Source organism: Mustela nigripes, chromosome 11, assembly GCF_022355385.1.
Source record: "Mustela nigripes isolate SB6536 chromosome 11, MUSNIG.SB6536, whole genome shotgun sequence".
NCBI classification, from domain to species: domain Eukaryota; kingdom Metazoa; phylum Chordata; class Mammalia; order Carnivora; family Mustelidae; genus Mustela; species Mustela nigripes.
The window spans coordinates 9060471-9085722 of record NC_081567.1 but is presented as its reverse complement, the minus strand read 5'-3'; the positions used below and the strand labels follow the sequence as shown (position 1 = coordinate 9085722).

The window sequence follows — 25252 nt, the reverse complement described above, 5'->3', positions numbered from 1 at the left end:
CTGCCTTCGGCTCAGGTCATGATCTCAGGGTCCTGGATCGAGTCCCGCATCGGGCTCTCTGCTCAGCAGGGAGCCTGCTTCCTCCTCTCTCTCTCTGCCTGCCTCTCTGCCTACTTGTAATCTCTCTCTGTCAAATAAATAAATAAATCTTTAAAAAAAAAAAAAAAAGAAATCAAAGGTGATAATCAGAGGTAATGGCTGAGAATTTTCCAAAATTACAGTGAAAGCTAAAACAAGTTCCATAAACAATAAAATAAATTCCCTAGTGCACATAGTGCAACACATGAAAAGAAAAGAAAAAAACTATCAGAGAGAAAGGTAGATTATCCATGAGAGATTGACAATTAGATGAAGTAAGTGCCTGAAGACAACAGAACTGCTTAAAAGTGCTGAAGAAAAAGAGCCCGGGGTACCAGGTGGTTCTGTCGATTAAGCACTGAAGCATCATCTGACTTTGGTCAAGATCTCAGGGTTGTGGGATCGAGCCCCACATCGGGCTCTGTGATCAGCATGGAGTCTGCTTGTCCCTCTCCCTCTCTTCCTCCTCTTGCACACTCTCTCTCTCAAATAAATAAATAAATATTTTTTTTAAAAAAGAAAAGAGCCAACAGTGCGCTGAGAAGGAAGCAGGATCCTAATCCTGTTCCATCTGCTAGTCTCCCTCCAGCTGGTATCCCAGCCACTCAGGTAGCAGGAGGGTGAGGTTGCTGGATACTAGAAGGTTCTCACCATGGTACCACAGGCACCTGGCACTGCCCTGTCTCACTGTGTCCATGGTCACTGCTTGCAGTCAAGATTGACTAGAAGGAAAATCAATTCTGCTGAACGGGCACTAAAGAAAAACTCCAAGATCGAAGAATAGTCCGCTAATCTGGCCTTGAAAAACATGAAATATAGGGGCACCCAGGTGGTTCAGTTGGTTAAGTATCTGACTCTTGATCTCAGCTCAGGTCTTGATTTTGGGGTTCTGAGTTTGAGCCCTGTGTTGGGTTCCGCACTGGGCATGGAGCCTACTTAAAAAAAGAAAAAAAAAAGGTAATCAGAAAGGATAAATCTTCTGACCAAAAAACTCTCAACAAAATGGGTAGAGGAGGCAGAGACTAAAGATTCAACAGCAGAACCAGAATCTAAAATTGAGGGTATTTCAGGCCCAAATGCAGTGGGAGAAAAACCAGTCTTAGACCAGTGTCAGTGGTGGTTCTTACATACTCTTTCTCCTACAACTCTAAGGAACAGCTTCATCAATCATTTTGGAAATGCAACTTTTCTGTAATTCTGGAAACATATTTTTAAAGAAGCGGGGTGCCTGGGTGGTTCAGTTGGTTAATAGGCTGCCTTCAGCTCAGGTCATGATTCCAGGGTCCTGGAATAGAGCCCCACATCAGGTTCTCTGCTTAGCAGAGAGCCTGCTTCTCCCTGCTGCTCTGCTTACTTGTGCTCTCTCTATCTGTCAAATAAATAAATAAAATCTTTTAAAAAAATAACTAAATCAAGAAGCATGGCATCCCACCATATCCCACATGTTAATACAACTTTAAGTAAGTACAAATGACTTAAGAGATAAAATCATGTGCTAGTTAAACCAGAAATTAATGGAATGTTGGATTAAGAAAGGCTTTGTTTGATGTAAACTTAACATTCCACAGACTGTGAAGAGCATTATAAAAAGTTCTCTAAAATACACATAGCCCAAAGAACAGAGTCATTTTCAATGACCCTTCTTTCATATTTGTAGGGTTTTTTCCCCCCTACTAGCATTGTCTCTGTGTCTTCTATATGTTCTTTTATTTCCTTATCAGAGTTGCACACTTTCTGTGGCAAGATCCTGGTAGGGAAGGAAGGTCCAGAATTTCCCCAAACCTGTTAATGGCCCGTGGATATAATGTGTAAGGTGTCACATCCTCTATAATCAGGACATTGGTCATAAAAGGCTTGCGAGCTAGAAATATTTGAGGATTCCGAGTTCTGGTGTCCTCTGCTTGTAGATAAAATGTCTCCAAATTTTAAGCTGGAACACTGCCCAAGTAACTTTTTCTTTTAAGATTTTATTTATTTAATTTGTAGGGGGGGAGGGACAGAGGGAGATGGAGAGAGAATCTTGAGCCGACTCCCCACTGAGTGCAGTGCCCGACACGGGCTCGATCCTACAACCTCGAGATCGAGACCTGAGCCGAAACCAAGAGTCAGACCCTTAACTGACTGAGCCACAGAGGCACCCTTGGCTAAGTAATTCTTAAACAAAGCCTTGCAGTTACATTGCCTAGACTTCTTAATACCAGTATTCATTTGTGATTTTGTGTACCAATCAGCAAACAAGTACTAATAAAATCATGGTTGTGACGGTGGTGGGGGGGGACAGTGGAGATACGGAGACATCTTCAGACAAAGACTAAGATGGTTCACTGCAGTTTCTTACAGAAAGAGCTAGGACGTTTCTCTCCCAAAGAAATAATAAATGCAGCCCTGAAGAAAGTTCTGGAGAAGTCCTAAAATAGCCCTATTTATATTCTAGCAGGAATATGTGAGTAACCAAACAGCATCCCCCAAAGTCGTGTCCTCTCTTGACATTACCCTGACCATGCAATGCAATGAGCTCAAGGTGGCAGCTGGAAGAGGGAGCTGGAGGAAAGCCATCTGCCACCATGAAGTCACCCCCGCCGTGTCATGGCGGCAAAGACCCCTGGGCCCCATCCCACTCCTTCTTCTGCCTTTGTCACCTGCTGCACATCAGCCAGCGACTGGGAGAGGACAATGCCCTCTACCCTCTTCTGGTTGGGGAGGGCAGCTCTCCTGGGCTTGGCAGGGAAGGTACATTTGTCCAAGGTCATTGTCCAGGGCAGGAGGTATTTTTAAATAGAGATAAAATGGAATTATCAAACAAACAAACAAACAAACAAACAAACAAAAAAATGAGTGCCTGGCCCCAGGACCCTAAATTCTGAGGCCCAAGCTGGTGACAGACACTGGTGATCCCACAAGGAAGACACTAAGGCCATACTGTCACTCTGCTCCCCCCAGACCCGCAGCAGCATGCATGTAACTTCATTCCTCCTTCCAGAAAAAAAAATAAAAAAAATTATTTTCTTCCCCGTCTTCTCTGTTCAGACATAACATCATCAACACAACTCTTTAAATATCTGTGCCGGGAGGCTATATTTAGTGACTGTTTGGCCCTTAAAATGAGCCTGATTTCCTGTGGCAAAAAGTTCTCAGCAGTAAGGAGAGAAGAAGTCAGAGAATTCTGGAGAATTCTGAAGTACTAAGGAACAGCTTTAAGGCTTGAGATGTTCACACAGTGGAAGAAAAGGAGTCAACTGCTTCTTCTGGAGAGGTGACTGGGACCCAAGAGAGGGGGAGACACAATCATAATCAAAGGGTATGTCTGGCCGAGACACTTCTGAAGTCATCCCAGAGAAGAGCCTGACATGGGGCAGCGGAGCGAGCCAGTAACCATGTGTGGTTCACAGCCCTCCTTCAGAGAGGGGGGAGGGGCGTGCATTCACTCACTCATCCACTCATTCATTCATACACTCTCACTCATCCACTCATTCATTCATTCACTCATTCATTCATTCATCCACTGGTTCACTCACTCATTCATTCATTCATTCATGCACTATCACTCTCATTCACCCATTCATTCATTCATTTACTCACTTACTCACCACAGTTGTACATTTTCCCACATACAAAGCCCAGTGGCCTACAGGAGCTCGAGGTCATGGGGCAAACAAGACACACCAACAGTGGACCTTTAGAAGGCCATCCCCAGAAAGGGCCCTTGGCGGGGCACAAAGTGAGTGCGGCAGGGAACCCCGAGGGTGGGGGACACTTCCGCCGGTGCCATCCAGGAAGGCTTCGCTGAGAGAGGGAACGAGTGCCAGCACTTGGCTTCCTGCTCTGGACCCTCCCCTTGAACCCATTCACTGAGCTCAGATGCCAGGACATTATCTCATATCACAGATGAGTAACTTTCCCAAGGTCCGCCCAGGATAATAAGTAACAAACTTGGGGCGGAAACTATCCTCTGACTGCAAAATGCTCGACTGCTCTCTTTGGACCCAGAGGGCCAGGTGAAGGGGGCAGAGCGTGTCTGCGAGACGGCGTACAGAAGTTCCCCTCCAATCCTGCCAAAACCCCAGAGCAGTCGGCTCTGTTAGGCGCGGCCCCAGAACATCGGCCTCCTCTGTTGAGCCTGGAGTCATCACACCTTCCCTCCTCGGAAACCACTGTCCTGTCCCTGTGTGTGTGTGTTGGGCAGGGGACTCCGGTGTCCCCAGGATGACCCAGGGGAGCAAGGGAATGCACATCTACTTGGCCCTAAGGTCTGCCAAGCAACATGCCATTCTTTTTTTTTTTTTTTTTTTTTAACATTCTGGTTTGAGATAATTTTAGACTTTCAGAAGAACGGCAAAAATAGGACAGAGTTCCCGGACATCTTTGCTCAGCTTCCCCTTGTATTAACTAACATCTTGCATAAGCACAGGAAAATCATCAAAGTGAAGAAATTCGCCTTGGTGCGATGCACTATTAACTATCCTGGGGAATTACTTTGGGCTTCTCCCGTTCGCCCACTACTGCTGTCTTTCTGTTCCAGGATCCACCTGGGATCCCACCCGGGACACTTCCTTAGTCCCCTCCGACAGCTCCTTAGTCTCTCCTGGTCTTTTGAGACCTTGACATTTTTTGAAGAACACCAGTCAGTTGTTTTACAGAACATCCCTCATGGACTTTGTCCTATGTTTCTCGTAGTTAGGTCACGCACTTTTGGCAAATAAACCACACAGGTGATGTCCCCAGTTCAGCATCTGTGCCAGGAGCTGTTCATTCCCATATACTGGCTTCTTGGGTTTCTCTAGATACTCAGGGCAACCCCATGAGGTAGGTATTAGCATCTGAAGATTTATTTATTTATTTTAGAGAAAAAGAAAGTGAGAGAGAGTGCAGCGGTGAGGAGCAAAGGGAGAGGGAGGGGGAATCTCAAGCAGACTCCCCACTGAACAAGAAGCCTGACTTGGGGCTCAATCCCATGCCCCTGAGATCATGACCTGAGCCAAAATCAAGAGTTGGACATTTAACTTACTAAGCCACCCAGGTGCCCCCAGAAAATTATTTTTGTTATGTGCTACAACCTAGGCCTAAGGGCCTAACCCTGGGAAGGCCAGGATCAGAAGATACTGGCAAGAGTTTTGTAGTGCTCAGCCTGTGCAGATGTACCTGGCAGTCCTAAGTAGAAGACAGAAGACAGTGCCTGGGCAGGAGTGGCCAACTGCAAAAAACTTGTCACTAAGTAATTTTCCTGAGTGAGTGACTTTGGAAGGCTAATTCTTTGGGGACAGGGGGATGGGGGGGCACAAGACCCTCTGACCAACACAGAAAAAGTAACCCATAGAAATTAAGTGCAGCCAGGGTTATCCAGGAGGAAGCGTCTCAGAGAGAGGGAAAGCCAGACAGCATTCAGTGTCTGGAGCTGAGAAATGGGACAGTTAAATTGGAGTAACAAGGGCCAACTGCTGTCAAAAGGCAGTCAAACTCTCCCAGGGCTGCTGCTTTAGGAAATGCATTTTTATAGACCCACCGACTCTCTCTTGCCCCAACCTTTGGGACAATCTCACCCAAGCCCCTCATGTCACAGACTGACTGAAGGCCTACAGAGGGTAGAGACCACGGCAGAACAGGGAGAACCACAACCAGGAGAAGTGAGGTTTCCTGATTCCTTTTTTTTTTTTTTAATTTTATTTTCAAGTAATCTCTACACCCAACACCGGGCTTGAACTCACAACCCTGAGATCAAGAGTCACACGCTCTACCGACTAAGCCCGCCAGGTACCCTCAGGCTTCCTATTTCTTCTTTTTCTTTTTTTAAGATTTTATTTATTTGAGAGCGCATGTGAGAGAGAGAGAGAGAGAGAGTGGGGTTGAGGGGCAGACATATAGGGACAAGCAAACTCCCTGCTGAGCAGGGAGACTAAGACATGGGGCTCGAACCCAGGACTCTGGGATCATGACCTCAACTGAAGGCAGACACTCAACCAACTGAACCACCCAGGGACCCCAATTCCTTTTTTTTTTTTTAGATTTTATCTATCTATCTATCTATTTATTTATTTGACAGAGATCACAAGTAGGCAGAGAGGCAGGCAGAGACCAGGGCGGGCGGGGGGGGGGGGGGTTTGCGGGAAGCAAGTTCCCTGCTGAGCACAGAACCCAACACAGGGCTCGATCCCAAGACCCTGAGATCATGACCTGAGCCGAAGGCAGAGGCTTAACCCTCTGAGCCACCCAGGTGCCCCTCAGGCATCCCAATTCTTAATTCAGTGCTGTGGGTGCAGCGAAGCCCAGGAATGGGGCACACTCCAGAGCACCTGGGGGAGCCTGAGAAAGGACCAGCACACAACAGGCCCAACCCCGAGGGCAGCTGTTGATTTATTCCCACCTCAGTTTCCTGACTGCAAGTCGGCTCTCTCAAGCAGAGATACCATCATGATGATCCCAGAGGGGACAAAAGGGACTTCCTATCTGTCGTTTTTTTAACAGCACAGGAGGACTTGATTGAGAAAAACAACAACAACAACAACAACAACAAAAGTAAGGTTAAGTCAATTCTATCTGTGATCCTCAAGCTTGGAATTGCACCAAAGAATCCCATGGCCCAGCAGGAAAGAATGTTTTGAACAGGCTGTTGAATTGTTTTTCCAGGATAAGATTTCTGTGAATAAGGCCAAGTGTGGAAATGCAGTGTTTTATCTATGGCCACAATAAGAACGGATGACATAGCAAAGTGCTGCTCCAGGTCTAAAAGGGTGGCCTGCCTGTGCCTCGAGGCCAGGGCTCCACTAGGCTTCCTGCCCCGGGCTGTGAGTTACCTGTCTTTATCCCCTCTTTGCTTTTATTGCTGCCGTAACAAATTACCACCAACTTAGCAGCTTAAAAGGATGCCCACTGGGGTGCCTGGGTGGCTCGGTTGGTTGGGCATCTGCCTTCAGCTCAGTCACAATCTCAGGGTCCTGGGACTGAACCCTGCATTGCGCCCCGCGTCCAGCTCTCTGCTCAGCAGGGAGTCTGCTTCTCCCTCACCATCTCCCTTTGTGCTTGCTCCCTCAAATAAATAAATAAAATCTTAAAAAAAAAGGGGGGGGTGCCCATTTATCAGCTCATGGTTCTGTGGTCTGAAGGCTAACTCAGTTTCCCTGGGCTAAAATCAAGGTGTTGGCAGGGCTGCATTCCTAACTGGAAGCCCAGGGAGAAATTCAGGCTACCCTTCCTGTCTTAAGGTCCTTAATTACATCTGCGAAGACCCTCTTACCACGTAACAAAACAGACTCGCAGGTGGACACGTTCCGGGGGGAGGCATGCATTAGTTTATCTACCCCATATCATCATCCCCCACCCCCGTGGGGCATAAATCGGGAATCCTGGCTCTCAGTCCCCTGGCTCTGGGGGTACCATGACTGCATGAGGAAGCCTCTTTCTGTAAAATGTCCCTCCTGCTGAATTCTCCACTCCTAACGCCCACCTACCTCCTTCTACCAGTGCAGCCAAAACTTCTGCTTCGGTCCGATGTGACCGAGGCCAAGTACCTTGCCCTTAGCCTTGGGCACCTGCTTCGGAGTGGGAACTGGGCCCTATTCCATTTTATGTTACAGCAACAATCAAATACAATCAGGTCATTCATCATTATTGAGGGCCTACGGGGTCCTGAGCATCACGCTTGGGGAGGCCTACGAAGGAGGCCAAGCCACAGGAAAGCTCACAGTCGAGCGTGGAACAGACATCCGGGTCAACACGGAAACACCATCAGATCTGTCTGTGGAAGTGGGCGGTGGGGGGGGGGGGCCCAGGGGCCATCGGAGGCGAGGCTTCAAGGATGAGGAACTGGAAAAAGCGGGAGGTCGAAAAGAATGGTGTGCCACCTGGAGACACACAGAGGCCTGAAGCAGTGCGCCGCCCGAGACAGAGAGAGGCTGCGCGGGCAGGGGCTGCAGGGGAGGCCGAGGGGCATGACAGCCGGGAAAGGTCAGCGCTCTGCCAAGGTTGGCTCTGTGCTGGGCCCCTGAGTTTGAATTTCAGTTTGGAGGAATGCACAGCAAACAGGCTTTTAACACATGGAGTGATACAAGCAGCTGTAACTTTTAAAACAGAACTCTCGGGTGCCCGGGTGGCTCAGTTGGTTAAGCATCTACCTTTGGCTCGGGGGATGATTTCCTGGCCCCGGGATCGAGTCCCCACGCCAGACTTACTGCTCAGCACGGAGTCTGCTTCTCTTCTCCCCCGAGCCCTCTACTTGTTCTCTCTCTCTCTCTCTAAATGAATAAATAAAATCTTTAAAGGAAATAAAAATACAACAGAACTCTGACAGCCTGGGGGACACTGGAGAGCAGAGAGCAGGAAGGCCAGCTGTGCCATTGGGTAAGCAGTTCAGGCTCAAGACAAAGGCATGACGGCCTGAAGGAAGGTGGAAACTACTTCTTCGGTGGAGCGCCATCAAGGAACTGAGGAGACAGAACAACTACAGGAGAGGGATGCCAGACACGACCAGGAGAATTGCAGCTTCAAGGGCCAGGGAGGGTTTCTAAACTGGGATTGTCAAACACCGAGAGCAAAAGACAATGAGCGAGTTCGTGGCAAGGGACAGGGTTCAGGATTAGGTGTGTTAGGTTATTTGGGGGGGTTGGGGCTTTTTGTTTTGTGTTGTGTTCTATCAGCAGTAATGGCCTTAGACAGTACAGGGAGGTCCCTTTCTGGAATAAGCATCTCAAGGGAAGCAGCCGATCTCGAGTCACTTCCAAGCATGAGTCAGGGAGCTGATGTTGGGTAGGAAGTCCCCGGGAGCCACCCACAGTTACAGAGACCTGGTCTCCTCGGGGGCCCAGCCTCCCGCTGGCTACAGTCATGCCCACGTGAGCCCAGACTCGGGGGGTACTTATGAGGGTTCACAGTTCAGCACGGGGACCAACTCTGGCTGATACTTCCTGCACATGTTTTATCCTTCATTCTGCAAACCCTTCTCAAGCAGAGTCCCTTGGCGCCAGAGGCCGCGTCGGGAGCCCGAGGCTACGATGATGAATTAGGTACCTGACATACGGTCTTGGAATGCCTGCCTTGTGCCAAGGCTGGAGAGGCAGAGCCCTGGGCTGACCTGTCACTGGAAGGGAAGCTTCCCTGGATCCTGCCCAGAGAAGAAACCACACAGCTCATGCCTGTCGATCTCTGGCTGAAGGATTATGGAAAACAGGGGGGAAGACTATAGCATGGGTCAAGACAGATCCAAGAAAAACCAGAGGAGGCATTTGCTTCCAGCCCAATATGGGAGCAGGGGTCACGTGACAGACGGTATGTCATAATCTCACTCACAAACACACACACACACACAGCAACTGTCTAAGCTAACAACTGTCATTGTGGGCTAGCCCCAAGTGTCTCACAGAACCAGTGTCAGGTCCGTGTTTCTGCCATGTTCCCAGGTGACATTCCCCAAGCTCCTATGTTCCCACAGTAACTTATCAAGTGAGATTTGATCTAGATTTTTGGAACACGAGCCAAGCTCAGGACCGTGTGTTCTGGAAGTCCACCACACAGACCAAGCCACCAAGGAGCCCCTTTCCCCCTTACTTCTTTATAGATTTACCATCCAAGCAGCACACTACATACCCGTTTCACTTTGCCTGTTTTGTGAACCTGCTTTCAGTGGAAGCATAGAGGGTGTCTGGATGGCTCAGTCCGTTAAGCGTCTGCCTTCAGCTCGGATCATGATCCCAGGGTCCAGGGATCGAGTCCCGTACTGGGCTCCCTGCTCTGCCCTTACCCGCCCTCCCCCTGGCTCATGCTCTCTCTCTCTCTCTCAAATAAATAAATAAAATCTTAAATAAACAAATAAATAAATGGAAGCATACAGAAAGTGTCCTTTTGGGTCGGCCTTTTTGTCGCCCACTGTTACATGTGAAGGTTCGCCCATGCTGTCGAATGTGATTATGGTTTATTACCTAATTATTATTATTATTATTATTATTTATTTATTCTCCTTGTGCAACATCCCAATGAGAGCCCGCATCTCAATGCCTACGGTGGACGGACTTCTGGACTGCCTCCAGTTCGGAGTTCTTACAGAACATGATGATGAGTATCCTTCCAACTGTCTTCCGTGCGCTGCTGCTGGGTCTAGAGCGCACAGTGGAAGTGCTGGCCTGCTGAGTCTGCAGACCTTTAATTTTAGGATAACGCTGGACTGTGGTCCAATGTGGTCGCACCAGCGTAAAGTCCCATCAGCAATGCATGGACATTTCCAACTAATTCACATTCTGATGCTTGGCACAGTTGGCTTTTCTTTTTTTTTTTTCTTTAAGATTTTATTTACTTATTTTAGAGACACAGAGAGAGAATGAGCACACGCCCACACAAGTGGAAGGAGGAGCAGAGGGAGAGAGACAAGCAGACTCCGCAGTGAGCACAGAACCCAACATGCGGCTCGATCCCAGGACCCTGACTGAGATCATGACCTGAGCTGAAGGCAAGAGCTGGATGTTTAACTAACTGAGCCACTTAAGAGCCCCTTTTTAAATTTTTATTTCAGTCACACTGATGGGCATTGAGTGGTATCTCATTATAATTTTAATTCGCATTTTCTTGATGAACCTGCGCATTTTCATATGTTTACTTTTTTTTACGTATTCTGGATATAGGCCCTTTGGTAGCTACATGTCTTGCAAAAAACTTCTGGGAGGAATTGCGAAAGTCCAAATTAATCAATTAGAAAAGACAGAAAGAAAACCTCTGTGATTTTTCTAAGTTACCAGGCCCAGACCAGGCTTCCCTTTAATAAAAGATATGAAAAGAAAAGTATACAGTTTGAGATTCAAGAGCCAGCAGGTCCGAGCCTCTGCCCGGCCACTTCCCGAGTGCCCTTGGGCAAGTCGCCTACGCCCTCCAAGCCTCAGTGTCCACCCTTGAGAACAGACCGCTATTATCGCACAGTTGTTCTGCGGCTGAAAAGAGGTTATGTGCAAATGTGCTTTTATAAACTGCAAATCTGTTAAAATCAGAAGCAATCGGCCACACTGGCTTCCTGAATGGCCCAGCCCAGCTTCCTGAGCTGTCTCACAGCGCGAACAGAGGCAGTGGTCATAAGCTTTCAGATCGGAGAAACCCCCCACCCTCCCTTCTACTGTCTGAGCCACAGGACACCTTCCATCCCTGCCCCTCTCCCTCCACAGTGTCGGACTGTCCTGCCCACGGGCCAGGAACAGGGCTCCTCCCAGCCTGCCCAGGCAGGAAAACAGGAAGCAGCCCCCACCCTGCCAGGAGGTGGGGCTGACAAGCTCCCTTTCCTAGGTGGGCATCTCTCCAGGCCATCAACCCTCTGGACGCAGGAGCACTGGGCGTCTGGCCCGCCACGCCACGCCCCGGTCTGCGCCACACTTTGTCCCGAGGTGGTGGACTAAGCGGGCAGTGGACAGGGAGTGTAGAACGGTCCTCCTCAGTGCCTTGCCGACACGCCAGGCAAGGAACCCTTTCAGTGCCCCAGTGGCGCTGGGACTCTGCTTTCCTGGGCCACATGGATGCTCCTCACCCCACCCGAAGGTACGGCACCAGCCATTCCCATGCGCCCCGTTCTGCATATGGGGGACACGTGGGAGTTTCTCCGGAGAGTAGTTGAGAGCTCAGATGAAACGCGTGTCCTTATCCCACAGTGTGGAAACCCCGCTTACAGGAATTTTATGAGCTCAAGTGTTTGAGAGCTGGGAATCTTGTCCAGCCTCCCCATTTTGAAATGAGAAATCAGTGGCTGAGCCAGATCTGCTCACTCCCCAGGGAGCGCTGTCCTATGACTGTGCGCTCACCCCGCTACCCCTGCAAACTCCAGCAGCTGCCCAGGCCACAGCCAGGTGCCTGGGAGCCAGGCCACTTTCTCTCCGTTCCTGGTTAAGACCTCCGAGCTCAGAAAGGCCCATCTGAAGCAGAAAGAAGCAGAGAGCAGCCCCGGGAAGTCCACAAGCACGCGTTGGGAACGTTCAGCCAGTGCTCTGAACTGCACGGAAATACAAAATCCTCGAAATCATTCAAAACCACGAGCCCCCATTCTGTCTCTAGAGACTCTGCAGGCTTCCTCCTAAATGGGGACCCGGGGCACATAAGCCCAGCACCCAGGGCGGGCACTCAGTAAGAATTAATCACAGGAGAAATCATAGGAGACAGAGGGGGAGCCTCCGAACTGGGCAAAGGAAAGAGAAGTGCGCTGCAAGCCGAGGCCTGCCTCCAGCACCCAGACTCCCTGGAGATCAGCCGACAGACTGTTTCACATTCACGCACTTGGCCAACAGGCCCAGTGCCTGCCTCCTGCGAGGGCTCACTTGGCACAGCACGAAGAGCCAGACCCTGCCCCCAAGAGCTTCCAGTCTGGGAGAGAAGCCACGGCCCAGACCTGGATGAATGGGACAGACATACAGTAGCTACGGGCGCCCTGCTTGCTGGACTACCTGATCCGGCTGGAAGCAGCCGGCAGGGACCGCCTAGTGGAGGGAGGCGAGGCAAGTGAAGGCCTGGAAAAGAGAGGGACCAGGGACCCTGAGGTGCCACGTCATGCATGGTCTCTGGGGAGCCAGCAAAGGTTCTTGAGGGAGGGAGTTCCAGGAGCAGGGCTGGGCTTTGAGACAAGCCATCTGGTCCCCGCTCTTTGGGAGGCAGGGAAGATGGGAGTACGACCAACACAGGCAAGAGGCAGTAAGGGCGGGGACGGTACAGAGCAAAGGAGCGACATCGCACCGCCTGATGCGGCTGCGCGGAGGAAAGGGAGGACTCGGAACGGACGCCGAGGAGATGATGGGGACTGACGGGGACCAGACACCGGCATTCGAAGGTGGGGAAGGCCCGAAGGAGTCTGGGGCATGTGTGGTTTATCCGGGGGCAAATGACCCACGGGAAGTGGTCACACAGGCCAGGAAGTCGGGAGACAGACGTGGGGAGGTGGCGTCACGGACACAGGAACAGACACGGTCAGATGAGGGGAGCGCAGAGGAAGTGGACAGAAGGTGAAAGAGAAGTGGGGTGAGGTTAGCACCTTGGGGACCCAGCTGCTGGCTGGAGGAAAGAAGAGAGCTGAGGAGGCCGGGCGGTGACGCAGGGGTGGCGATCGAGCACCGCCAGGCTCTGGGGCCGGGGTTCCCGAGTTTGGGTCCCAGCTCGGACCCCTCCTTCAGAACTTTGAGCTGGCTGTGAACTCGTCTAAGGTTTGATTTCCTCATCTGTAAAACATGGATCACACGTCATAAATTCGTTCCAAGAACTGAGGGGTGTGGTTCATTCAAGGCCTTTACCACGTGCACATAGTAAACGTGGTGAATGTCAGCTGTTCCCGCCATTACCAATGAGAGGAAGCCGGAGGTGTATGAGCTCAAAGAAAGCTCTTAGCATCCTTTCCACCTTGTCAATACCAACTAAGGGAGCCAGCAGGGATCGGATGGGAAGACAGTGGCGTTCGTGTTAGCAGCCATTCCCAAGCTGCCGGGGTTGAGAAGCATTGATCGCTCTGGTCCAATCCCACGATTGGACTGTACTGAAGATCCTGAGCGAAAATGGTAGAAACACCCCATGACTTAAACACAGAAAAGAGGATGTGGGCTTGGTCATCAGGTTTTCGGATGGCTTCTCTGTTTACTTGCTGTGTGACCGTGGGCAAGTCACGTGGCCTCTCTGAACTTCAGCTAGTAAACAGGATAATGGCAATCAATCACTCAGGATGTGTCTAGTGCCCACCAGGCCCTTCATAATTATTTGTTTCTGCCTTTTCTTCTCAGGAGTCCAAGTTTCCTGGCTCTTCCCAACTCAGGGTTGGTTAGGATCCTGCTCTCTGTAGTAGGATCGACCCAAACAGATTGGGACCAAAGGCTCCGTGTTTCCAGAGCACCATCGTCTCCTCTGATCTCAGCAATCACTGCCAGAGAGCAAATTTCAACGTGCACAGGGCTACCCAGGGCTCTGGCTGAAATGAAAGCTCTCATTCGGTAGAGCTAACAGCTCCCGAAATGACGGTGCTGTACGTCCTCTGACCTCTGTGTACGAGAGCCAGGTCGTGGCTGGTCTCCCTCCCCGCTGACTCACCAGCTCCTCCTGGCTGGTCTCTTTATCTTACTCATCTCTGCGTCCCCTCCACGCTATGTGCTCACTAAATGGATGGTAGCAAAAAAATAAACAAACCATAGAGAAAACCATTTTCCAGCTAAGTAAATATAGACAGGGCATTTGGTGTGTCTACGAACGTCAGCCCTCCTGGTTCATTCCAGAATTGCCCTGCTGGCCAACATGAGGACAGGGTGGGGGAAAGGGCCTGAAACCTGGACTCCTGGATCTGAATCCTGCTTTTCAATCATCTATGAGTGGCCCTGGGCAAGTCACTAAGCTCTCATCCATAACATGGGCATGGTAATAGCCAACCACAGTATAGCCCCAACATAGTTAAATCATGCTGTATAAAGTGCTAGGGCAAGGCAGCTTTCTCATAGCAGCTTCTTTGAGGGCAAGAACCACTTTTCATTCCCCTAGAGCCTAAAGGTTGCTTGTGATGGGCTGGATGAGGGACACCTAGAGATGGGGGCTGCAGCAGGTGAGTCTGGGGTGCTTGCTCCAGCAGGGACACTGGCCTGACCGGAAGGAAGGCAGAGAAATTACAGTCCTCTGATAGGCATGGGGCAGGGCTCCTGAGAGAGCAGGAGACAAAGCTGGACTAGGAGGGAACTTGGTGCCATTAGGAAAAAGCATCGGGTAATTACAGAAATCCCCGGCCGCCCTGAGCTGAGCTACCCACCCAGGCGAGGGCTTCCTGCGGAAAGTAACAAATCATTGTCTACTCCCATCCATAGCTGGATCCCCACGAACACAAGCCACAGGAACCTGAAGACACAGGTGAGACAGTAAGAGTAATCTTGCCCCCATGAAGCTCCTAGACCGTATAAGATAGCAGGTGCTGGGGGCTGAGAGCAGGGAGCAGCCAGCTTCTGCAACTGCCTCCACCTGGGCCACTGAGCCTCACCGGCATTCACCTCCAGATGTCTCCTTTGTGGATCCCCATTTCTGGAACACCCCCTTCCCGTCTCTCCACTTTCATGCCAGCTGGTGGTTAGATCCTGGTGAGGGCTCCCAAGCTCTCCCCACACCCACAGCCGGGTCTTTCTGCATAGAAAGACCGGGGTCTTGGTCATTATCACCTTACCTAGGAATATTTCTGTCCCCTACTGAAGAGTTCATCAGAGCCTGCACCATTACTCACACGCATGCTTCCTTAGGTCTCCCCGGATTACAGCAAGAATCACTAAAAGCGTGCTCCCAAGTTCACAAAAACGCCTTCAGGCTGGCAACACAAGCCAGTGGTTAAAGGCTGGGACCACTTCCCGCTGTGTGACCTTGGGCAGGTGACTTAACCTCTCTGTGCTCCAATGTCCTTACGGAAAATGGGGCTGATACCCACCTCACCGGTCCTTGCAGAGATTAAAGAAGGTAATACAATAAAGTACTTAGAGCAGTGCCAAACGTGATAATTAGCTACGTGATAATTATCACGACACCTTGGCTGATCTCACGGTCTCTCAACTCATTAAAATTTTTTTCTAACTCATTTTTATATCTCATAACACCCTGGATTCATTCAAAGTCCTCAAACAAAACGAGCTTTTGCAGACTGCCTAATGCCAAGTTTTGGCATTGTTCGTTTTTCTTCACTCTCCCACCCCCTCCCCTTACGGTTTGAATAATAGAAAAACTCTCTTTTCCTGCTCAAGCCTGCCTCGTCCTCTCTCTCACCCCACCCACCCCACCCACCCCACCCCACCGGTCAACGAGCCACTCAGAGGCAGTCAATTACAAGTGTTCCACGTGTAAAATACACCAGAGTCTCCTTGCTGGGCTGTCCCTGGATAGCCAGGGGACACGCCAGCCCTGGGGGGAAGCTTTCACAAACCTAATTACCATTGGTATAATGGGTCAAAGTTTTATGCGTATGCCTCTAGCGCTCCGGTTTTTAGTTCTTTGAGACTCCAGATGGGCTGGGTTATCACAAAATAACATCTAATTTCATTTCCTTTCCCATAAAAAAAAAAAAAAGTAGGAAGAAGAAAGCTATTCACACCGCCTGCTGGAGCAAGAAGTCTCAGGGCCAGGCAGTGAGTTGAGGCAGTTAATACACAAAGTGGACAAGCCATCCGAAAGCTGCTTTCTTTGCAGGGGTCCAGTCCACAAAGCCAGAGAAAAGAAGTCTCAACCCCAGCCAGTCCACGGGAGGCCGAGAAGGGAACTGCTGTCATTCCTAATGCTCCTATCCCTCCCTGGGTTAGGATGACCCAAGGAGGGGACACTCCCTCCTTTCCATCACCCAGACACACCTGCAACCGGTCAAAAGCTTTCTGGAAAGAGAAGAGGCTGAACCTGCAGGGGAAAGCTTGATCCTTTACAAGATTCCATACACAGACTCTGTCAGGTCCTCGCAAGCTTTTCAACCTAAAACCCCAAAGCCCTTCCTTAACATTGTACTGTGTTTAGGGATGGGGGGCGGAGCAGAACACAGCAGGGGGGACCAGCCTCAGGCAGTAGAGGCCCAGCTGGATCTTCAAAGGTTCCACCCCGAGCGCAAGGGCGAGGAACAAATCTGCCCGCACAACTTTGGCACTGGGATTAGAAGAAGTGCTGTGCCCTTTGAAATGGGATTTTGCATACAAACGAGCTGATGCACACCAGAAACATGTCAGCTTTATTCAGTCCAATCAATACACCAGGCATTCGAACTCCGAGGTAAAAATGGATTGTGGCTTTTTGTTGATGCCACTGGGGAATTTTGGCCCCCAGCCCTGGTCAGGCTGGACAAATAGGGCAGTCTGCCTGCTCGCTGTCAGGCACATCTTGGGGATGAAATCAACACCCCATTATCAGGGCTCTGGGCACCACTGGGCAGCTCATCCTGACCAGCAGCGGGCTGTCCGGCCAATGAACTGACCCTGGCCCCTGGCCGGCCCCCTCCTCCAGCCCCCATTTTCCAAGCTCGGCCACACGTCGCATTTCCTACATTCCTTCTCACCGCCCAGACCCCTCCAGCCCGGCCCTCTGAGGCCGACAGCTGGGGGTGGTGTGAGCCAAACAGGAGGCACTAGGAAGCGGGTGCTAGGGTGGGGGGAATGTCAGTGCAACCCAGAAGCGATCGAGAGGGCAGGAAAGGGGTCCCCGCTTCGCATCCCAGTGCAGCGCTCCGCTCTCCGCCGCCACACTTGCCTCTCCGAGGGGCCCCCCAATGAGCTTCCCTTGCGGAGGGGCTCTCCTTCCATTCGGCCCCTCGTGCGTCCCTTCCGCTCTCACCGCCCCTGTGACCCCTGCCCTGTCCCTCCGCACAGATCGCGCCAGCTCCTCCAAGCCGCCCTGCCCGTTTCCCCAGGCCAGCTGGGATAACCCCGGGTCCCCGACCTCCCCAGAAGCGCCTCGACCTGCGCCCCGGAGGCTCCCTCTCGCGGCCCCCTTGCCCCGTCCTCCCCTGGGCCTGAAGACCTCTACCCCCTTCAAAGCCCCTCCCAGACACTGCGTCTCTCGGGATGCCCCAGCCACGCATGCCCCGGGGTCCCCCGGTCCTCACCTGAGTCCGCTCAAAGCTCTCCCGCTCGGCCGCCTCTATCCCCGCGCCCACTCCGCGCCGGCTCAGCACCTTGGGCAGGGGGTTGGGCACCTGCTTCATGGAGCTGGCCATCCGGTCCATGTCGCCGCGCGGAGCCGACTCAGGCGTCCTCAGCCGCCCCGGGATCCCCTCGGCGCCGCCCGCCCCGCCCTACCCGCTGGGATCCGGCGCTAACGGGACGGCTTCCGCCTCCTATTGGCTGAGGGCGCTGCTTCTCTCCCGAGGCCCCGCCCCACCCAGAGGCTTCCCCGCCCGCCCCCGCCCCCCTCCAGAGCCCCTCAGCGCGCCCCGCCCACCTGGGCGAGCCGGCCCTCGAGGCGCGCCGTGACTAGCCCGGACGCCTGTCAGTCACCGGATCCACCCGCCTCCTGCGGGGGCGGGGCGAAGGGCGGGCCGGGGCTGCCCTGACCTGCCCTCGCCCGCCCCGCCCCCGACGCCCGGCGCGCAGCCCTCTCCGCCCCTTCCCCGCGAGCGGCGCGCTTCTCCGCGGCGGGCGCTGCCAGGTCCCCGCGCGGTGGGCGGGGGTCACGTGGGCGGGAGCCCCGGGCCTCCCGCGGAGAATCCAGGCCCCCGGGGAAGAGCCTGTTTACGCGGCTCCGGCCGGGACTGGGAAGCGCAGGGTGGACCCGCTCGGCGGCCGCAGCCCCGGGAAGCGCAGCCCCAGGCCCGGCTCCCGCCGGAAGGGTCAGCGTCCCGCACCCAGCTCCCTCTGCTTCTGCCCGTGTCCTGACCCTGCCCTGCTGCCCTGCCCATCCCCTTTGCAATGATCGCCTACCCGGGGGTACCGGGCTGGGTCAGTGGGAGCCTTCCAGCACCTTCTATCCAAACCTCTCCCGGTCTGGAACCGGCCAGGATGTATTCATGGGTAGAAACCCGTTTCTGTTTCTGTTTATCCGCGAGGCTGAGCCGCCCGTCCCGTCCTGCTCCGATGTCCGCCGGGGTACCGACAGGCAGGGGGAAGTGCGATCCTTAGCGGAAACGCTGGAGAAAGAAATTTCCCGTTAAATGCCAGTGTTGGGGTTTTGAAGATAAATGCTTTGAAATTCTGAAGTCAAGGAAGGCATGCATATTTTTTAAAACTAAGAGCTTTTGATAAAAATTCACAATTTCAATGGAGAAGCGAACGAGGGGGTGGGCCTTTGCAGGCACTAGCAAACCCCTGAAGGCTTTTGCTCAGACCTGTGCTTTTGGGGTAGGGGGGCTGGCATTGTGTGGACCAGGTTATGGGGGCGAGAAGGAAGGGAGGGAACCCACCCGGGAGACCCCTGTGGTAGGTGAGAGACGCTGAGGGCCCGCGAAAGAATGAGGAGGAAGTTCTTGTTCTCCGGGAAGTTATGGGAATAGGCGTGGATGTAAGGGAGGGAGGAGGAACTGGTGGGCTCAGAAATGCTATAGAGGAAGGTTTTAAGGGCAGCGGTGTGAGGCAGGGAGATTGCCTTGAGGCCACATGGGTGGAGCTAGCTCGCTGGTTTCACCTTTTCTTAAAGTGTGTTTCTATGAGAGACTTTGTGAGTGACTCCCCTTGGGTTTCTCTGGTTTTCCAGTGGTGAGCTGTCACCTAAATTTCAAGGCTTTGTGTCTGGGAGGATGGTGATGACAATAAAGGAGGAAGGAAGCCCAGTAGAGAAGATGACTTCTAGAAAAGGAGATGACTTCCATTTCGGACAGACCAACGCCCGCATAGGATGGCTGAGCCCAGGGAGGAAGAATCAGAAAAACCGAAGGAACGTCATGGCCAAGGTGGGTGTATCAGCCAACTGGGGGCTTTGGGGAGATAGGGATAGTCGATGAGAGCGTGTTTGGGGACCATGGTGTGTTTGGGGACCATGATGTGTGTGGGTCAGAGTGGCAGGGGGGGCGCTTGCCCACTGGAAGGGCTGACTGAATTGAAGAAGGAAAGCAGGCATACCCCAGTGTGCCCTAGAAGCAGGGGACCACCCAGGAATGGCGAAGAACCCAACAATTAGAAGGGGCTTCTAAGGGGGGAGCTGTTTATCAGCCCTAGACCTGAAGGGACAAGGGGAGGGAGCTGTGCCCCCAACAAACTGGGGGCTGTAGTCTTGGGAAAGGAGGCATCTGGCCAGAGCTATGGCCATAAGTGGAAAACCAGTCACTGGAGGGACGCAAGTCTCTAGCTCTCCTGTCCTCAGATTTCCTACTGGTGCCTTCCATTGGCCAAGCCTCGCGGGAAGAGTGGGGTTAGGGGACAAGGATGATGCAACGGCACTGCCTCCACCTCTCCTTCCAGGGACAAAGCAGAGCTGAGAAGAGTAGAGGTTGGGTTCAGCCCAACATGGGTATTCACAGGAGTATGTCTACAGCGAACACAGACAATATGGACATTGTCCACATTGTCCTTACCTCTGTGTGCCCATTCTTAGCCTGCACCCATCTCTCACTCTGGATGGAGCTAGAGTGACTTAGAACCCTTTGCCCAGAGTTTATGGCTTCAATAAACAAGGGCCCTTTAAACAGGGATTAAGAGATCAGCCTACTTCTTATTAGGATAAACCAGAGTAGGAATCAGGAATTTGTGGTTTGGAGGCACCCCGTGGAGAAACAAGCAGGCGGGTTAACCTTCTTCCCTGAAACTTAAGAGTGAGTTAAAAATAAGGATTTTCCACCTGCTGCCGCAACCGGAAAACCCTTTGCCAGGGGTTGAGGGAAGCACTGCCCCAGGCTGTAATCTACAGGACTCTGCTAGTTTCCTTCAGCTCTTAAGGTCTCTCCCAGCAATATAGGAACCACATGTACGGTCATCTCCCCCTTATCCGCAGTTTCACTTTCTGTGATTTCAGTTCCCACAATCTGAAATGTTACATGGAAAATTCCAGAAATAAACAACCCGTGCGATTTAAACTGCGCACCGTTCTGAGTAGCTTGATGGAACCTCGCGGGTCCTGCTGCTCGGTCTTGCCCAGGATGTGATTCATCCCTTTGTCCAGCGGATCCACACGGTAGATACGCTACCCGCCTGTTAAGTCACTGTGTCACAGTGCCCGTGTTCAAGGAACCCTCATTTTACTTAGTAATGGCCCCAGAGCACAAGAACGGTGATGCTGGCCATTTGGATATGCTGAAAACTAGCTGTAAAGATGAAAGCTCTCAGGGCGCCTGGGTGCTCCATGGGTTAAGCCTTCGGCTCAGGTTATGATCCCAGGGTCCTGGGATCGAGTCCTGCATCAGGCTCCTTGCTCAGCAGGGAGCTTGCTTCTCTCTCCACCTCTGCCTGCCTCTCTGCCTGCTGGGGGGCTCTCTCTCTCTCTCTCCTTCTCTCTGACAAATAAATAAATAAATAAATAAAATCTTAAAAAAAAAAAAAAAAGCTCTCTACTTAATGAGAAAAAAAACTGTATGCTGAAGGTCAGTGGTAAGTTCTCACATCTTGTATCCATGAAACTGAAGAAGGAAAAAAAAAATTCTAATGGTAGTTTCTACTTTTGTTAATCTCTTACGGTGCCTAATTTATCAACCAAACTTTGTCATAAGTATGGAGAGGGAGAATAGTATTTATAGGTTTCAAAGCTATTGGTGGTTTCTGGCTCCACTGGGGATCTTGGAGACTATCCTCTGTGGATCAGAGCAGACCATTGTATCATATCTTCCTGGTGTCTGGACGTGGAAGTCTAATCTCTGGGAAACCCATAGTGGGGTAAGTGATTCTCTATAACAGGTAAAATTGGTCCCTCCCCACACCTAGTTTGGATCTGGTTTAGTATCTGGCCTGAGGTTATATTAGCTGGTCACATTATTCCTACCGGCTCCTGGAGCTCAAGGACACATGTTTTAATAGCTTTAATAAGATATAATTAATATACATTAAACTGCATATATTTGAAGTATACAATTTGATGAGCTTTGACAGATGAAACTACTACTATCAAGATAGTGAACATAGGTGACGCCTGGGTGGCTCAGTTGGTTAAGAGGCTGCCTTCGGCTCAGGTCATGATCCCAGCGTCCTGGGATTGAGTCCTGCATGGGGCTCCTTGCTCCACAGGGAGCCTGCTTCTCCCTCTACCACTCTGTCTGCCTGTGCTCACTGTCTCTCTCTCTCTCTGATAAATAAATAAATAAAATATTTAAAAAAAAAAAAAAAGGAAATACTGCAGGATAACCTTGACCAAAGATGTGAAGGACAGGTACCCTGAAACCTAGAAAACAGTGCCGAGAAAAAGTTAAGACTTAACCAACAGAGTGATACGCCATGTCCGCAGATCTGAACCTCAATGTTGTTAAGATGTTGGTTTTTCTGTGGACCAATTTGTAGATTCAATGCAGTTCCGGTCAAGTTTCCAGAAAGACTTTTGTAAAAACTGGGGTGCCTGGGTGGCTCAGTGGGTTAAGCCTCTGCCTTCAGCTCAGGTCATGATCCCAGGGTCCTGGGATCAAGCCCCGCACGGGCTCTCTGCTCAGCGGGGACCCTGCTTCTCTCTCTCTGCCTGCCTCTCTGCCTACTCGTGATCTCTGTCTGTCAAATAAATAAATAAAATCTTTAAAAAAAAAAAGACTTTTGTAAAAACCACTATGATCATTCTAACATTTGTATAGAAAGATAAAGGAATTAGAACATCCAAAACAACTCTAAAAAAAAAAAAAAACACACATGTCAAGAACTTACGTTACATGATCAAGACCTAGTAGGAGCCTACAGTAATCAAAACAGGGTAGTATTGGTGATGAAGCAGCTGTGTCAACCAAGAGAACAGATTAAAGAGTGCAGAAATGGACCCCCGTGTATACGGTCAGTTGATTTCCCCCAAAGGCAGGCAAGGCAGTTCAGTGGAAGAAAGATAGTCTTTTTAACAAATGGTGCTTAAACAATTGGATAGCTGTATGCAAAAATAATAATAATAATAATAGTAATAATAATAATAATAAAAGGGGGGGCACCTGGGTGGCTCAGTCGGTTAAAGCCTCTGCCTTCAGCTCAGGTCATGATCTCAGGGTCCTGGGATAGAGCCCCGCATCGGGCTCTCTGCTCAGCAGGGAGCCTGCTCCCCCCACCCCTGCTGCTCCTCTTGCTTGTGTTCTCTTGTTTGTTCTCTCACTTTCTTTCTCGAACAAATGCTAAAAAAAAAAAAAAAAAAAAAAAAAAAAAAAAAAAAAAAAAAAAAAAACATTTAAAAAAAAAGGAAAAGAGAAAAATCTTAGGGACCTTAAGTTTGGTAAAGGTTGCTTAAAAGGATGAAGTATAAAAGGAAAAGGAAAAAAAAATAGTAAATTGGACTTCAACCCCATTTAAAACCTGTGTTCTTCGAAAGACCGCTATAGAAATGAAAAAGAAGACCAGAGCGCCTGGGTGGCTCAGTTGGTTAGGAGACCGCCTTCAGCTCAGGTCATGATCCGGGATCCTGGAATAGAGTCCTGCGCAGGGCTTCGGGCTCAGCAGGGAGCCTGCTTCTCCCTCTCCCTCTGCTGCTCCCCCTGCTTGTGTGTGCTCGCTCGAGCTCTCTCTCTCTCTCTCTCTCTGACAAGTTAAAAAAAAAAAAAAAATCAAAGACCAAAATGTGCTACCTACAGGAATTTTGACCTACACGAGTTCATCGTGTAGGTCACTTGCACATTTAAAATCATAATACATAAATCTCAGTTTTTACTTCGTGTTTATTCTGCGGTTGGTTCCAGGTAAGATTTTCATTTTGAAAGTGGATTTCAAAGAAAACAAACAGCAAAAAGATTTGAGAGGCGGGGCTGGGGCCGGGGCGGAGTCACCGCAAGCCTGGAAAGGGACAGTCCCTGCGCACGAATCAGTGGGTGTCCCAGGCCAGCGGCTGTGGCCCAGGGGTCGCGATGGGCCTCCCGCCCCGCCCCCCACCCTCGCCACTCCTGCTGCGGGCGGAGGATGGGCAAGCGCGGGCAGCCTGCACCAGCCCTGCCGGGTGAAAACAAGAAGGAGGAAGAGTCACCTAAAAGCGGCGGAAAGTGGGAAAAGTTCACAAGAAGGACGAAACAATAGAATCGCGCAGTGCGCTTGTCTGCGCCACGGACCGTGCGAGCTCGGAAGCGCCACCGGAAAACACTGACAAGCTCCTTCACTGCTTCTCTTAAGGACACCAGAGGCAACCCGGCGGGAGAAGCAGGACACAGATCAGGGTGTGAATGACTTTGCAGAAACACAACTGAAGCACTTCCGTTCATCTAAACTTTAGGCTGAGCCTGACTTTTTTTCCTTCCTTTTTTTTTTTTTTAATTGTTGTTTTCCCTCCTCGGTCTCCTTCTCGCTTCTTCACCTCTGGTCCCACCCAGTTACCAAATGGGATTGACTCGCTCAGGTGCATTACAACACCTCCTTCTTTTCCTCTTTCCTCCATGCGACTTTGAACTTGAATCTTGGAACCCCAACCATGCACATGGCACTGCTATTCCTGGGCTGGTTTTCAGACCTGTTGGGTATCCCATCACCTTCCCAGAGGGGCAAGGGCTCAGGTCAGCCTGGAGCTCACCTGTCTGAGGACAGATAACCACATTCAGGGCTTCCCAGCTGGAAGGACACACAGAACAGGTGTCCAGGCGGGTTGGGGAGATAATCCCAGCAGAGAAAATGTTAAAGAACTTGGTGTAGGGTTGATTGACTTAATACACCCCTTCAAAACTGGAAAAGGTCCTTATGCTAAAATCCTGACTGGCCGTAACCTAGCCTCAAGGCAACTTTTTGGTTAAAACAAGGGAACATTTGGGGCGCCTGGGTGGCTCAATGAGTTAAGCCTCTGCCTTTGGATCCGGTCATGATCCCAGGATCCTGGGATCGAGCCCCACATTGGGGCTCAGCGGGTAGCCTGCTTCCCCCCCACCCCCCTGCCTGTCTCTCTGCCTACTTCTGATGTCTCTCTGTCAAATAAATTAATAAAATCTTAAAAAAACAAAAAACAAAAACAGAACAAAACAAGAGAACATTTGATGTTGTGGGGTTTTCCTGCAGTAAAGTATAGTGAAGGATAGAGTCGGTTAAGGGAAGGTATTTCAGCCCCAGAATTAGATAGTAAAAGTGCTGATTCCTGATTGCCATAAATGAGGTCCCCGAACTTCTCTGGACCGGTTTCCTTACCTCTAGAACGACTTGGTGAGTTTCAGATCTGGTCATTTTGAACTATACGGGATAGATGAGCCACGGCCCCTTGTGAAGGATGTTTTCCCTGCAAAGATATGTGGCAAGATACATCTTCCAATGTAAGAAAATACCATTAAAGGTCATAACTGCAGCTGTGCAAATTTTGCTTTTTCTAGAAATTTCGACTCTGAAGGATACGTATTGGTAGCCCTTCCTCTTTCTTTCTTTTCTTTGTTTTTCCTTTCTTTTCTTTTTTTTCTCCTTAAAATAGAATGTTTAAATTTGACTTAATACACACATGCCTGGAAATAAAGGCTTCTGCCCGGTACTTAATGCTGGTTTATTTCATGGCACACTTTTACGGAGCGAGGCCACATACAAATGGGCTCAGGCTGCACACAAATGGGCTCTTGAGTAACTGAAAATTGGAAAACTCAGGAGACTGACGTGGGGTTGGCGGGGGGACCTCAACTTTAAGCAACTGTTCTCAGTGAAAATTTCAAAGCTGTGGAAACGTAACTAGGCATCTTTGATGAATATTTGGTATCTTAATAAATTGC

At 50.7% G+C, this 25252-nt stretch overlaps 2 protein-coding genes across 2 annotated transcripts in view; one reads left to right on the top strand and one right to left on the bottom strand.

Annotated features, from left to right (window-relative positions):
* HIP1 (huntingtin interacting protein 1) overlaps positions 1-17780 on the bottom strand; it is a 139839-nt gene extending 122059 nt beyond the window's left edge. Inside the window, exon 1 of the mRNA XM_059414668.1 lies at positions 17603-17780. Within this exon, the coding sequence (XP_059270651.1) occupies positions 17603-17722 (120 nt within the window). The 5' untranslated portion in view covers positions 17723-17780. The remainder of the gene's footprint in view (positions 1-17602) is intronic.
* LOC132027283 (basic salivary proline-rich protein 1-like) lies at positions 17721-20927 on the top strand. Its single transcript, XM_059416035.1, has 4 exons — positions 17721-17865; positions 17974-18325; positions 19186-19381; positions 20440-20927. The coding sequence occupies exons 1-4, from the start codon at positions 17721-17723 to the stop codon at positions 20479-20481; spliced, it is 735 nt and encodes a 244-aa protein (XP_059272018.1). The 3' UTR covers positions 20482-20927.
* The last annotated feature ends 4325 nt before the right edge of the window (positions 20928-25252 follow it).

Excerpts from the sequence above, each read along its gene's own strand:
- LOC132027283 (XM_059416035.1), top strand. The coding sequence starts at position 17,721 with ATGTCGCCGCGCGGAGCCGACTCAGGCGTCCTCAGCCGCCCCGGGATC. Across the intron at positions 18,326-19,185 it reads GCCCGGCTCCCGCCGGAAGG|TGGTGAGCTGTCACCTAAAT; the intron begins GTCAGCGTCCCG and ends CTGGTTTTCCAG. Across the intron at positions 19,382-20,439 it reads GAAGGAACGTCATGGCCAAG|TTCCCACAATCTGAAATGTT; the intron begins GTGGGTGTATCA and ends CTGTGATTTCAG.